The sequence below is a fragment of the Castanea sativa genome, chromosome 7, assembly GCF_040712315.1.
Source record: "Castanea sativa cultivar Marrone di Chiusa Pesio chromosome 7, ASM4071231v1".
NCBI lineage: Eukaryota > Viridiplantae > Streptophyta > Magnoliopsida > Fagales > Fagaceae > Castanea > Castanea sativa.
Window position 1 is genome coordinate 44,878,205 of NC_134019.1, and position 15,274 is coordinate 44,893,478.

At 33.9% G+C, this 15,274-nt stretch overlaps 1 protein-coding gene across 1 annotated transcript; it reads left to right on the forward strand.

Annotated features, from left to right (window-relative positions):
* The first annotated feature begins 11,149 nt into the window (after positions 1–11,149).
* Positions 11,150–15,274, forward strand: LOC142643755 (uncharacterized). The gene is made up of 3 exons (XM_075818469.1): positions 11,150–11,830; positions 13,243–13,362; positions 14,915–15,274. Exons 1-3 carry the CDS (start codon positions 11,270–11,272, stop codon positions 14,924–14,926), a joined length of 693 nt encoding a protein of 230 aa, XP_075674584.1. The 5' UTR covers positions 11,150–11,269; the 3' UTR covers positions 14,927–15,274.

The following is a 15,274-nucleotide window of genomic DNA, read 5'->3' on the forward strand; positions in this document are numbered from 1 at the left end:
TTTTGCGACCAATGTTTTAGCAACGACCAAAAAGTCGTCACTATTAGGCATACATTAGCGACGATAATATATGGTCATCGCTAATAAGTGTATTGTAGCGACGACACTAATGTAGTCGCTAATAAGTCGTCGCTAGCGCCATGGAGGGAATTTTGTTTACTTTCAGAAAAAGGAGGGAAACTTTTAGCAACAATAATAAATTTTGTTGCGACAACATTTACGTCGCTAAAATAAGATTTATTTTAACGACGATATCTATCGTCGCTAATAATTATCTTTAGTGACAACCTTGTGTTTCGTCATAGATATGTGGTCCAAAATATATAGTAAATATATTATATATACGCTTTATTTATCAGCGACGACACATTGGTCGTTGCTATTAGAAGGGTATTAGCGACGATATAATTTGTCGTCTCTGATAGTTACCTTTTAGCAACGATACAACATGTTGTCGCAAATATATCTACCAAAATATAATGGAGGGAAAATTTTTCACTCTCAAAAAGTGGTGGGAATTATTGGAGGGAAGTAGATTATATATTAGCAACGAATTAGGTCGTCGCTATAAGGGATCTTTTAATGAAGACAAAGATTGTAGTCACTAATATGTGGCCAAATAATTTTTATATAATATGATTTTTTCTTTTTATCAAATCCTCCAAATGCCTCTTAAAATATATAAAATGACATAAATTCCTTTAAAATATATGAAATGACTAAAATTCCATTAACCATGTCAAAATGACCAAAATACCCCCAAACTTATATAATAACCAAAATAACCTTGAAACCTCTGAAGTAATTTAAAACTCTCAAATCTGTTAAAAAGAAAAAATGAGAAAAGGGAGAGCTTCTTGCTTCAAAATACTCCTAAATCATAATGTTACCCATTTGAAACTCAAAATCGATAAAATAACAAAAATCAAGAAAGTTCTGATTCCACTCAAAATATTGACTAATACCCAAAGTTATCAAAATGTGAATCGTATCGTGAATCAATTTTGGATTTTTCTGTATCATGTGTCATAAGAATGGTATTAGTCAATATTTACCAAACTAATAAATTCATTATAAATATATGAAAGGTATATTCATTATAATTCATAATATATTCAATTAATAACCAATTCAATCATCAATTTAATATTTACCAAAAGTAACTAAATAAATCAAATGAAAATATATTTATAACATACATATTCAAATTGATTGAAATCAGAAGTGATAATACATGATATATGAGCTAAAATAATAAATTTTTTCATCATTTGGTCTAATCAACTTTACCTAAGTCAATGTTAACATGATATTTATAGATGCTCATTTTTTAGAAGCCTAAAAGGAGGAAAAGCCCAAAGACATGGGCAGAAAAGTGTGGGATGAAAATACTATTAAGCCCAAGCGACAGGAATAATGGATCATAGGTCCATAAAGCAAACAAATGAACCCTAAAGAAGTAAATGAGTCTAAGAAGGTCTAGAAGAAAGAAATAGCAAACTCATGGGCAGTATGGATCTAGAAATGTGAGAATGGGTCTATCACAGCAGGCCCAAAACAATGTAAGTAAAAAGAGTAAGGGGCAATGGAGAATCCGTGAGCCCCAAAGATGAAGTATGAAGCACTTGAGCCCAGGAAGCCCAAGGAGTTAGTAAAAGCCCATGGGAAACATAGAATTGGAAAGGGTCAAGGATGTCCCAAGAAAGTAAATGGGCCAAGGGTGCTTCGCAAGAAAGGAGGCCGGACGAGGGAGCCCGCAAGTAGTAAAGGGCCCAATGAGTTTATTGGGTCATTAGAGAAGGAATGAACAGTAAAGTCCGAAGAGGCCCAGCAGCCCTAGGTCAAGCAAACTTCAAGGCAGGCATAACAGAATGATGTGGCAAGAAGCAAATAGCAAGGCTGAGAATAAAGCACGAAAAGCCCACGATCGGGCAAAACCCAGCTCGTAAAGAAGAAAGTCATAAATGAGAAGTCAGGGAAAGCACCCCACGCCATAAGAAGTCAAAGACGAAGACAGAATGGGCAGAGGGGCTTTCAGACCGCGGCAAACACATGAGCAGCGGGTAGAATTTGGACGAGCATGGAAGTAAGGCACGCGCAAGGCCTAGACACCACCAGCTTGTACCCAGCCAATACAGGAAGTGATGGGTCATGGGTCAGAGGTAAGAGGGCATGGTCTGGCGATAGGGAGGGGAAAAAAAATCATTTTTGTGTTTCCTACTCAAGCTCTTTTGGAGGCAATGTCCTGCTGGGATGACATACCACCCAAAAGAGGCAAAGTTGAGTTGAAACCACTAGGTGCATGCCATGAGGGACGGAGAGAAGGAGAGTACTTACACCGTGCCAAGTAGGAATGCCACGGCAAACAAACAAACAAAAGAGCTTTCTATGTCTGGTGAGGTGGAATGGGGCAACCAGCGCCGGTAAGTGGCACTGGCTAGGTGACTGGCCAGTCAGTAATGGTCGGCAAGGACACTCGCACCAGACAAAAACGATTAAGGGCTAAAATGGTAAATGAATATGAATTTCACCAAGTCTCGTGGTTTGGGGACCATCTACTAAGTTTGACCAACTTTAACCAAACTTTGATTGCCCCTTCCTCTAAATCCAACCGTCTGATTGTGACCATAATTTACCAAAATTAACCATTCATTACACTCTTCAAATCCAATGATTAGATTTCAAATCTAAGTATCGCACGTGATGGACATGTGTTGTGTACCAGTATGGCTATATTCGCTCAATCTGACCATCCAATTGGTCTCAAATTTCACCAACACCAATATGTCACCGTACTCTTCAATCCCATTGATGAAGGTTTGAATATGAATTTCACCAAGTCTAGTGGTCTCGGGACCATCTATTAAGTTTAACCAGATTTGACCAACTTCAACTAAATTTTGACTGCTCCTTTCTCTAAATCCAACTGTCTGATTATGACCATAATTTACCAGAATTAACCATTCATTACAGTCTTCAAATTCAACGGTTAGATTTCATATCTAAGTATTGCACGTGATGGACATGTGTTGTGTACTAGTATGACTATGTTTTCTCAATCTGACCATCCAATTGGTCTCAAATTTCACCAACACCAATATATCACCGTACTTCAATCCCATTGATCAAGATTTGAATATGAATTTCACCAAGTCCAATGGTCTTGGGATCATCTATTAAGTTTGACTGGGTTTGACCGGGTTCGACCAACTTTAAGTAAACTTTGATCGCATCTTTTTTTAAATCCAACCGTCTGATTGTGACCATAATTTACTAAAATTAACCTTCCATTACACTGTTCAAATCCATGTCTATTATTACATTCATAAAACAAATGAAATAATGGTTAATCAACATCGTGCACTAATATTCAACGAAAAAAAGGGCGATACAGTTATTGGTATCTTGGTTAAGGAATTATATATATATATATATATATATATATATATATATATATATATATATATATATATATATATATATATAATTACTTAGTTAAGGTTAAGGTAGCATAAAGATGTGAGATCTTTTTCTTTAGAAAATTTCCATTTTGAAAAAGTAGTAAAAAAAGAAAAGAAAAAGAGATCGGTTAAACAATCACATGATAATGAAGGGTAATTTTAAGTCTTTAACTATGTAAATAATAAAGTTTTTCCCATCACTACATTAATTTAGCTAAGGCACAAAGTTTAGTACCAATAGACTAGTCACACACATGTTCTGGTGGTAGTTTAGGTAAAGCACAAAACAGTAGATTGTTGTTTCACACGTGTATTACATTTTTGCATGCCAAGTGTGTCTCAAAGTTAATAAAACATTAAAAATTTAAAAAAAAAATTCCACAGGTTGTGTTAAAGAGTAGCAGCTCTTTAAAAAAATAAAAATTTTTCATGGGTTGAGTTAAAGACATCAACTGATCCAAGTTGCTGGTGACACTAATTACTGTGTGAATGAAGTGATTAGCAGCATAGAAGTTGTCTTTGTGACTATGAGGTGGAGTCATTTGAGAGGGACAAAGAGCTCTCAAATTAGAAGTAAAAATTGAGTAAAGATTATTGGGTTGCATTTTTTTTAACCCAACCATAATGGCTATTATTGAAAAAAATCCTCATCCCAAGCCATATACCTATCTTTAAGTGATAAAAGAAAACTAACATTTTATTTATATAGATTTTTTATATAAAAATTGGTCATTAAAATAAAATAGAAAAAAAGATCTCTTTTCATTTTTTTGAAATGAAAAAGAGTCACTTTTTCAGTATTGGAGGGAGAGTTTCCCGCTCCAATATTGCAATTGTGGTGGTCTCCTTATTGAACTAAAATCCCATGATCCCATTTTTTTCTCAGTCTGGAACCTATCACTAACACACACTCTCACTCTTGCTGAATGGTTGAACCTATACATTATAGAGTTACAGATCCATTGCCAGCCCACTACAAGATCATCTCTCCTTTACCGCTGGCCAGGTATTTTTTTCTCTCAATTGCTCTCTCATTCATATTTTGTTTGTTCTTTCATAAAGTTAAAATGAGAAAATAAAAACAAAAACCATCTTAAAAAGGCTGGAGCAGTACCTGAGACCTTTGGTCCCACAATTTTTCACTTGATTAGCACATTTTTTGTTTCCTTCTCAAGTTCCAAGCAGCACAAGGCCAGCGGGGCCATGCCCCCCCCCCCCCCCCCCCCTAGCTTTTCAAAACTTTCATTAATAGTGGTAACAAAATCCTAATTATTCTTTGAAATTACTTGCTGGCCCCCCCTAAAATTTTGACAAAATTTTCAATACAGAAAATCCCTATCCAAGTTCAATTTGATCTCTCTAATTTTAAAAATTGGTTTAGAAGGAGCCAAAAAATGTAATTAGTGTAAGCAACTAGGAAAAAAAATGGTACAAAAAAGATCCAAAAAAATACCATCAAATAGCCCGTGGCCCTCCAAGTACCAAGAAAATAAAGACCCCAAATTCTCATTTTTAACACATTCTAAATCATCACAGATCAATCCTTCAAAAACACCCCATATATTTAAAAAAAAAAAAAAGACCCAAAACAAATCTAAGTTACTGTGCGTGAGCTTTGCACCTAGCCCATCAGGCCGCCAGTTGCCTTGCTGCGAATCCGTGGTTGTCCATCGACTCCAGGCTTCATTGCATCTCTTTCTCTTCTTTTAACCTGACCGGTATCTCTCTCTGTTTAACCAGTGAGCTCTAAAGAGATGCAAAACTATGTAGTTTTTTTTTTTTTTTTGGCTGAATTACCAAACTATGTAGATTGTTTACTGCTTTTATTATATTGTTATATTGTGTGCTGTACAGTTTCATTTGTGGTTCTGGCGATTTTCAATTAAAAAAGAAGTAAATCTTGTATCTGTGCTTCTCCAAAAAAAAAAAAAAAAAATCTTGTGGCTGTAATTTCTTTACATTTTATTTATATATCACTGTTTCACTATGTCATTGTGTTAACTGTTGAGTAATGGGTGAATATACATATTGTGCAAAATGAATGTTATATAATAAATGAATATATATATATATATATATATATATATATATATATATATATATTATTTGGTTTTGAAACTTGGTTAATTGTTGGTTGTTCATACTTGACTGTTCATACTAAATAACTAGTTTACAAAACTCAATATTAATGTTTTAAAGTGTGTGATTAATTTATGGGAAAAAAAACGTTTACAATTCAATTCATGCATATTTTAACGGGAAAAATGTTCAGGATTCAAGTTACACTTCAACCTACTATTCCAAAAAAACACTATAGTTTTAGATAATGAATCCTTATAAAGACTCAAAGATGTGAATCTAAGCAAATATACATTATTTTCTTAGAATGGGAACTTGAAATTTTACCATTTAGCTTAGCCCCTCTATATAAAATTTCTGGCTCTGCCACTGGTTCCAAGAACACTAACAACAACCCATTGCATTAAGATTTGGCGATGGTGGCCTTACTTGTCTAATTAATTTACTTAATATTAGTTTGGTTTTTTTAAAATGATTATTTAATCTTAGTTTGTAAGGATATTATTGTCAAACCCTTTAAGTACTTTTGTTCATATAGCAGTAGCACTAGATTCTATAGGGCAGAGGCGGAACTAGGGGAAGCAAGGGGGGCATTGGCCCCCCTAACTTTTCCAATTTTCTATTAGAGCAGTGAAAAAATTAGAATTTATACAAAAAATGACTTACTACCCCCTCTCAAATTTCAGAATTTGATCCTTTAAAATCTAAAATTTAGACCTTACACATGCATAATTGCCCCTCAAAATTTTTTAGTAGTTTAGAAAAACCCAACAAATTTAATTTGTGCAAAACAAAAAAAGCCAAAAATTTAAATTACTACAAAGATACAGCCCATTTCATAGCCCATGGCCTTCCAAGTACCAAAACAAAAAACTTAAAATTTCCTTATTAATACACCCCAAATCACCAGATCAATCCTTCAAATATATCAACATAGATTTTTCTTTTCTTTTTTAAAGACCCAAAACTCTTTGGAAAAAAAAAAAAAACCCCAAAACAAATCTAACACATCATGCAGCCAATTGCCTTACCATGAATCTGTGGTCATCCATTGACTCTAGCTCCTTCAAAGCACTACAGGTATCTCTCCCTCTCTCTATTTCTCTCTTTGTTTAACTTGTGAAGGCTATGAACACCAAGCAATGTAAAGCAAAGACACTAACTGTGATTTACTGCTTTTGTTATACCATGTGCTGTACAGTTGTATTGTTGTACTTAAGCAATTAGATTTTAAAGGATTAAACTTCTCTAAGTTGCTTTTGTGGTGGGTCCACCGATTTCATATATAACTTGTGGCTGTGATTTTTTTACCTTTTTATTTATAACTTTTATATAATATATTAATAATAATATTACCGTGCTGGCGTGTTGTTGATTTTGCTTGTGAGTGAATGTATGTGTTATTGGAATTCTTTTTTTTTTTTTGGAGAGGATGTGTTATTGAAACTTGATACATGAAAAGTGAATGTTATGTAAGAATCCTATATAATGTTAATAGTGTTGTGTAGTTTATTAGTAGTGTAGACTTGACTGTTTGTACATTTTTTTTCTTTTTAAATTAACTGAATAACTAATTCATAAAATTTAATATTAATGTTTCAAAATATGAGTCATTTATGGGGAAAATGTTCACAATTTATGTATATTTTAAGGAAAGAAAATGTTTAGCATAATGAAGAATGTAGGGCATAATTTTGTTGAGTTAAAATTTATTTATGAAATAATTTTTTTTACTTAACAATTTCATTATATTTATTATTTAGTTGCCCCCTAAACAAATTTCTTGGCTCTGCCATTGCTATATGGATGCTTTTTTTTATTTTATTTTAATTTTAATTTACTAAGAATGTGGTCACATACCATTTTATTGTTAGATTGATTTTTTTGGATGTTGGGACTTTTAATATTGCTATTTTCTTTTTGTTACTAGTAAAATGAAAGTTACTCCTAGATAGGTTATTGTCTTTCTGTTTTAGGGGGAGTAGAAGAAAAAATTAGTTTTTTTTTTTTTTTTTTTTTAATTTTATTGAGAAGAAATAACTAAGTTATAAAATAAAAACTATTTTATGTTCCTACAAATATGTATGTTTTATTTTTAGAAGAACAACACATATATATATATATTTTTATTATAATATCAATACCTTGGCTAGCTAGGCTACATTCTCAAATTTAGATCATCATAGATACATGTTTTCTTCTTATGTGTTGTTATTACTTATTTGAGTATTGAATAATAAATGTCACATATGGAGAAAAATATTAAAACATAAGAGAAAAATAATAACGGGGATGAATTAATTTACATTCTCTCTTCATCTTTTTTCTTTTCTTTTTATTTTTTTATATTTTTTTTAACTTCATGATTCTTTTCCCTCTTTGTATGAATTCTTAAAATTTTACAATTGTCTTTCATGCTAGTCTTACCATGTAGTAAACATGATACTTCGTGCACTTTAGAAAATAAGTATCCACATCGTGTCTCATCCAAACTCAAGAAGTTGAAATAGGGCTCATGGGGCTGGGTTGAAAATGGATGATATTATAATACTATTTTGAATGATTGTTTTATGAAATTATTATTTGAATATCTAATTTGCAGTGATGGTTAGTCCTAAACTTTGGTGTTGGATTGTATTTTCTGGTCCTCAACTATATAGTTTCTTTATATAGTTGCAAAGTTGTTTTGTCAGGGTAACCATGGAAACACAAACACCTCATTTTCCTGTCTTCTATCTTCTAAGGAATTTTGTACTCTACAACTTATTTCTACCTTTGTCTTAAAAAGAATAACACTTAGTTAAGTTCTCATTGTGGTTGAATTCAACATAGATAATTGAAATTGAACGAAAACATGTCATGCTGATTATATAATTCATTGAATTCACCAAGCATGTTTACAATGTAGGTTTGGAAAAGACAATTTTACAATTTTTTTCATAGAAAAATTTATTTATGTTTCATCTAGATTTTCAATTCTCTTTCTGAGTACATCAATTCATCTTGATTCAGCCATCCATGAATTTATAACTCCCAAAATATTTGTGTAAGCCTTCCAACTTAATTAGTGAAGTGCAAGTGATGAAAATGTTAATGGTTGTATAATTATGCTTGAGTTATATGTATGGAGATAATAAAATAAGTAAAGGTTTAGATTTTGTGCTAGTCTTGTTATAAATGAGTGATGATAGAAGTTTTGTTATTTTGTCCCACTGTTTTCATTAGGTAAAGGTTTAGATTTTGTTCTAGTCTTGTTATAAATGAGTGATGATAGAAGTTTTGTTATTTTGTTCCACTGTTTTCATTTCATGCTACACTAGCTACTTTTTTATAATAATTAATACATAATACACTACCTACTAACTTATAAGATGCTATAAAGCAAGAAGTTTACTAACTTATAACCACATCTATGGTTTTTTGAAAAATATAAATGTTAAAATTTTACTTGAATGTTAAAACTGTTTAGTAAGTATTTTGATAATTTATTTTAGTTGACCTTTACATTGGTTTATACTCTTTGTTTCAGGTTAAAATGTCGCATGCCTTGGGTTATAGTCTTACAAATGATGTCGGGGGGAGATATATTTCATTGCAGCAAGTATTAGCTTGGCAACATATCTTCATGAGGAATATGTTATTATTTGATTAGTATTTGAGAGAATAGATTGGAACTAAAATTATGGTATATGATATTGAACTTCGGTATTGTTTTTCTTTATTAGTAGTTATTGATTGAGCATTGTTATGCTTATATGTGTATTTATGATTGAAAATTTGTGATGTGTGGGATTGTGATTTATTATTTTCCATCAGGTACCTATGTAAAGTTCCAAATGTAAATTTTATAGAAAAATCCAAAAAAAAAAAAATGTAAAATGTTATTAGTGAGGACATTGTCGTCGCTAATATTTTATCATATTATCAGTGACAACAAACAATATCATCGCTAATATGCAAATTTAAGTGATGACATGTTTATGGTCACTAATATATTATTATCTGTGACAACAACAAGCATCGTTGCTAATAATGACATATTAGCGACAACAAAAATGTCGTTGTTAATAATAATCTATTAGCGATGACAAAAAAATTCGTCACTACTAATAAGCTAGTAGCGACGACATTTTGTCTTGAATTCTCGAGTTATTTATGACGACAATTGTCACTATTAGCGACGAGTTTGTTGTTGTTAATAGTATTGTATTTGCGACGACATAATATTGTCACTAAAAAACTTTTTTGTTACGACTTTTGTTTAACGAAAGTTAGCGACGACTTTTTTTGTCGCCAATATAATTAGCGACGATATTTAAAGCATTAGCGACGACTATATGCCGTCGCTAAAGACCAACTTTCTTGTAGTGAATGATGCTCTCTCCAAAATTTCTTTGCAACCATATGTGATGCACAGAAGCTGCGCAAGCCACCTTGCAAACAAAAGAATCTAAGACCCTTTTCCCTCAAAGCTTTGAAACCCAACTTAAGATTTCAGACCAGTACTGCCTCAACAAAAAGCACTTATAGTCATATGAGTCTGTCATGGGTTATCAATTTGTTTCTAAGTGCCAAACAGCATATGAAAGCATGTCTTGGAATAATAAGAGAATTCCATACAATCCTCCACGAATCAACTACTGGCTGCTTTGATCTACTAGCTTCTGAATTTTCTGCACAAATGAATGTACCAGATTACCTGATGCACTTTCATTTGAATGTTAACTAGAGCTTTAGATCTTGTTGACGTCGAACACCAATTGCCATAAAAGATAACACTATAGCTCTAGCACTAAGGTTGCTCCCAGCATTATATACAACCATGTAGCCTTATTTTGGATGAAGCATTATATAAAATAATGGGGTCGGAGTATTAACCGAGTTGGACTATCTTCGTTGAGTTTGTGGCCAAGCTAAGTAGGGTATTGAGAACAACACATATAAACTTTATCAGTCAATCCCCTTCAAATACTTACCTAGTAAAAAGGCTTAAGAACAACATCACCTATAACCCTCATCAATCAATCCTCTTCATTTACTTATCTCGCAAAGAAGGAAAAGAAAAGAAAAAACAATAATAACAAAATACACATAATTTTGCAACATATTAATGCCGCTGATTGTGAATAGTGGTCATCTTTTGTCTATTTTTGTTTACATGGACCAATCACTCACATTCAATCGTATCAGCATAATATAAAATTGGACATGTTTGTAGTATTCTTGAGAAAGAAAAAAAGAAGAAGGTAAATTCCATTAACCTATCCCGAGGTTTGGGCTAATGCCAAACAAGTTCAAGACATTTCAAAACTAACCAATTTAGTTCATAAACTCAACTTAGTCCCTGAACACTGTTAGACCTGATAGTCATTTTTTCTCTTCTCTCTTGTGGACCATATTAGTTAGTTTTAAAATATCTTGAACTTGTTGAGTATCGGCCTAAACCTCATAGTAGTAGGTTAATAAAATTTACCCACAAAAAAAAAAACCCATAAAATTAAGAATAAACTCTTCATTATAAGAGGCCCAATAAAGGCCCATTAAAAATAACATTTTTGGCCCAAAAGTTAGAACATTCTTTATTGTTTCATTTTAAGTCTTTAAACCAGAGTCACCACTTTTTCTGAAATCCATAACCGCCCTTTTTACCAGTCGGTGAGTTCTCACACAAAACACGCAAACGGAGAGAGAGATTATCCTCTAGACGACGTCGTTTCGCGATCGAAACGATGCCGAAGAAGTTGGGAGTGAACAGCAAGGCCGAGGCGGCTAGGGCTCGGAAGAGCGCCACCGAATCGGAGCGCAAAGACCGGGAGGCGCGTGAGAAGGAGGAGCAGTACTGGCGCGAAGCCGAGGGCGCGAAGTCACGCGCCGCCAAGAAGAGGGAGGAGGAGGCCGAGAAGAAGGCCGAAGCGGCGGCGCGTCGGGCCGAGGCGAAGAAGCAAGCGGAGTTGGAAGAGAAGGAGCTGGAGAAGGCGGCGAGCAAGAAGGTGGACAAGAAAGCGAGCCGAGTTTCGATTCCGGTTCCGAAGGTGACCGAGGCGGAGCTGAGGCGGCGGCGCGAGGAGGAGCAAGCGGAGTTGCAGAAGAAAGCTGAGGAGGGGAAGAAGAAACAGAGCCGTACGGCGGAGGAGGAGGAGTATGAGAGGACGGTGCTCGTTTCGAATACGAATCGCGATGATTCGATCATTGAGGCGAGGTCGGTCGAAGAGGCGATTGCTCAGATCAGTGTTGCGGATGCCTTGCCGGTCGATCGGCACCCGGAGAGAAGGCTCAAGGCTTCGTTCAAGGTATGTTTAGGTTTTTGATTGCTGTGAATTTGTGTTGAATTTCAAGTTTTTTTTTGGGTACAGTTAGGGTTTTTTTGAATAATAGCAAAAATGAGCAACTTTTCATCGAATTGAACACAATTATATGGAATTGAAGCTCTTAACATGAAGTTTAAATTGTTGGTGTTGTTGTGGATAATTGATTTTTTTTTTAGCTAGGGTTTATTTTGTGTGAAATGGAGGTTTAGGTACTGTGAGAGTAGGAGATTGTAGAATTGTGACTAATGCTGGAAATTACATTGTAGGTTATCAAGGGTACAATTTTAAGTTAGTATCACTACATCAATTGATTAGAGCTTTTTGAGCTTTAAGATGAGTTTGGTAAATTCGGCAATGTTAGGTTTGTTAATGTGAAAATTATTGATTTGTTTGGGTGGAATTGTGTAGTAGATAGATCATAGATGTGTTGATTGTACATTGGGGCGACGTAGTGTATTTACAAGAGAGCGTATTGCTGGGAGAGGATGAGGGAATCGGACTCATATGGTAGTGGATGAATATCTAAACGGGAATGTTGTTTAAGTGGGTTAGGGGATGGCTGATATGAATCAAATTTGTGTTATGGGAAGGGACATAAGAATGGTTTACAATGACTTTTAGTTTTCTGACAAAGAATGGATGATATGCAATGTTAATGTGCAATGACCTGTGACCTTTATGAACTTTGATGTCTAAGTGAAGCTTTGAAGTAGAAGAGAAAAATGTACCTTGAAAGGATATGTTGGAGGTGCTGATGTTCTTAGCACTCTCTCTCGACTATGTGCACATACACGCTCATATATGCTGTGTGCAGTGCAGATTATTTTTCTCTATCCAACTCAAAGTTTGTGTCCCAAATGAGAATATTTAAATTATAAGCTCAATGTGCACTTCCCTCTCCCAATTCTAATCGTGTGCATCACACTATGAGTAGTGCTTTGGCAGTTGGGTAATATATCTGTCTCTTCATTCATGCACAAATTGTCATTTATCTGTCCTATGTTTGATATAATTTTGTTGCCATATAGTTGCACTTGGTTTTGTAGCTTATATGTTTTGGATTATTCTTTTCCTTTTTTGGGGGGATTTTCTATTATATTGACTCCCATGAGTTGTCATTTCTTCTGTTGGTTTTGGTCATATTCTATTATATAAGCAGGGCTATTCAAAGGTTATTTCATCCTTTGGAGTCTGTAGTTAGAAGCCTCCTTGTCCTTCGCTTTTGATAAAGTTGGATGAAAATGTTTTAAGGGTCATTTGGTTTGGTCATAAGGCATGGTCCCCAACCAATTATGCTACCTCTTGGGGGTTAATAGATAATTTATATTCTTCCCAAGAACAATGAGAAAGACTCGTTGCTGGAAATTCAGTGTTGATTTCTTGTGTTACTGTAGGCTTTTGAGGAAGCTGAGCTCCCCAAGCTGAAGGAAGATAAACCAGGCCTTACTCACAATCAATACAAGGACATGATATGGAAGTTATGGAAGAAATCTCCGGACAATCCTCTTAACCAGGTAAGTTTTAGAATTCCTCTTCTCAACCATGGCCTTTGAGATGAATCTGAATGTTGATTTTATAAGATAGTGTTTCCTTATGTTACTTTCAGTTGTTAGGTAGAAATAATGTTGTCCTTGTTATTTTCCTATGCTTTATGCTTAGTTCTACATGGAGAACTTATGGGGACGGGGATTTTTTTTGACAAGTAGACAAAAGGGTGGAAACTTAGAAAAAAGAAAAAAAAAAAAAAAAAAAAAAAATATATATATATATATATATATATATATATATATTCACACACACACACACACACACACACACACACATATATATATGTATTAGGCTTCCCCACCTTAGGTGCTTGGAATCACCACTAAGCTTAGAGAAACATTCTCTAATATGGAATTTTTTATTCCAGTTGCACTACTCAAAACATTTCTTTAAAAAACAAAAGGGATTCCAGGGGTACATCCCATAAATTCATTACAACTAAATTCATCCATGAATTCATAAATTCAATCAAGAAAAATACATCCCATAAATTCATCCTATGAAATCCTCAACAACATTACAACTAAATTTATAATCTAAAAAGAAATCTAGTTCAAAACTCAAAAATTAAATATGGAAAAAATAATAATTCTGAAATAAAATTGACTGTGCTCCTTGCATTAAGAACTGAATAAAGGTTTGTACTCCATTGTAACTTCCCTAAGGGTCTGTTTGGTTGGGAGGATAGAAAATGGATAGAGGATGGAAAAGTGGGATGATAGAAAAGATTTTAGTTTCTCTCATTTGTATTTAGTTGGAAGGGTGGTAAATGGAGGGATAGAAAATTTTTTTGTTTGGTTGAAAATAAAGTTTGTATAAATTTACCATCATGTCCCTATTAAATAAAACAAAAAGTAACACATTATACTTTAAAAAAAAAAAGTGTATAGATGGACACTTCATTAAAGTAAAAAAAAAAGAAAAAGAAATTAACCCAAAAATGTTTTCTAAAAAAAAAAAGAAGAAGAAGAAAAAGAAAGCTAAAATGTCTAGAAAAAATCAAAGAAAAAAAGAAAAGAAGCCAACACGTTAGTAACAGAGAAAGAAAAAATCAAAGGGGAATAAAAGAAGAAGACATCAATATGTTAGGGGTGAAGTCCAACGTGAGGGGTATTTCTAGAAGCTCATGTCATGAGTTTTCCCTCTAGCTTTCTCCCCATTTTGGGGAGATAATTTTTTGGTGAGCCCGGGGGAAAAACACTAAGGCCCCACCATTTATTTTCCTTGCTCCCCATCCAATCAAACACACTCCAAAATAGTTTCCCTACCCATTTTCTTTCCAAAGTTTTTCATCCACTCTATTTTACCTCTAAACAAACACACCCTAAGTTACTAAGTCTTCATATCATATATGGTGTACAAACTACACTAAATACATTTTAATATTCCGGCTCTTGAATTACTTGAAGAACAGACTATTCTATGGTTTATGGTTTATTTGGTCAACCGTCAATGTGTTTTTCTTAACTTTTTCCGTATCAACTCTCACTGGTTTACATTTTAATTCTGCACGTGCAGGTTTCTGAGTGAGCGATCACAGCTGCTCAACCTTGAACAGTGGGCAAGTTTTCACAGCATTTTGACTTGTGGCAGAGCATTTGTAGTTTGTATACTATATGTGGTTCTGGCCTATTATACATGCAGTGTCCGCTTGCACTTAATAAAACCTGATTAAGAGAAACATTGCCGTCTTTACTCTTTAGCCTATGGGATTTCTTTCTATTGGGTAATAGCTGTCCTTTCTTTTTGTCCCCTATAAACAATTGACTGGTGTATATGAAGAGAAATGGTATTGGTATGAAAAAATGTGAGTATTACTATTTTCTTTTCATTGTAAAACAAAGAATATGCTAAATGGTTACTTTGGAGGGTGTTTGT

What these genes read in the sequence shown, in the direction of transcription:
- LOC142643755 (XM_075818469.1), top strand. Translation starts at nt 11,270, where the DNA reads ATGCCGAAGAAGTTGGGAGTGAACAGCAAGGCCGAGGCGGCTAGGGCT. An exon ending in GGCTCAAGGCTTCGTTCAAG is followed by an intron (nt 11,831 to 13,242) that starts GTATGTTTAGGT and finishes GTGTTACTGTAG; the next exon opens with GCTTTTGAGGAAGCTGAGCT.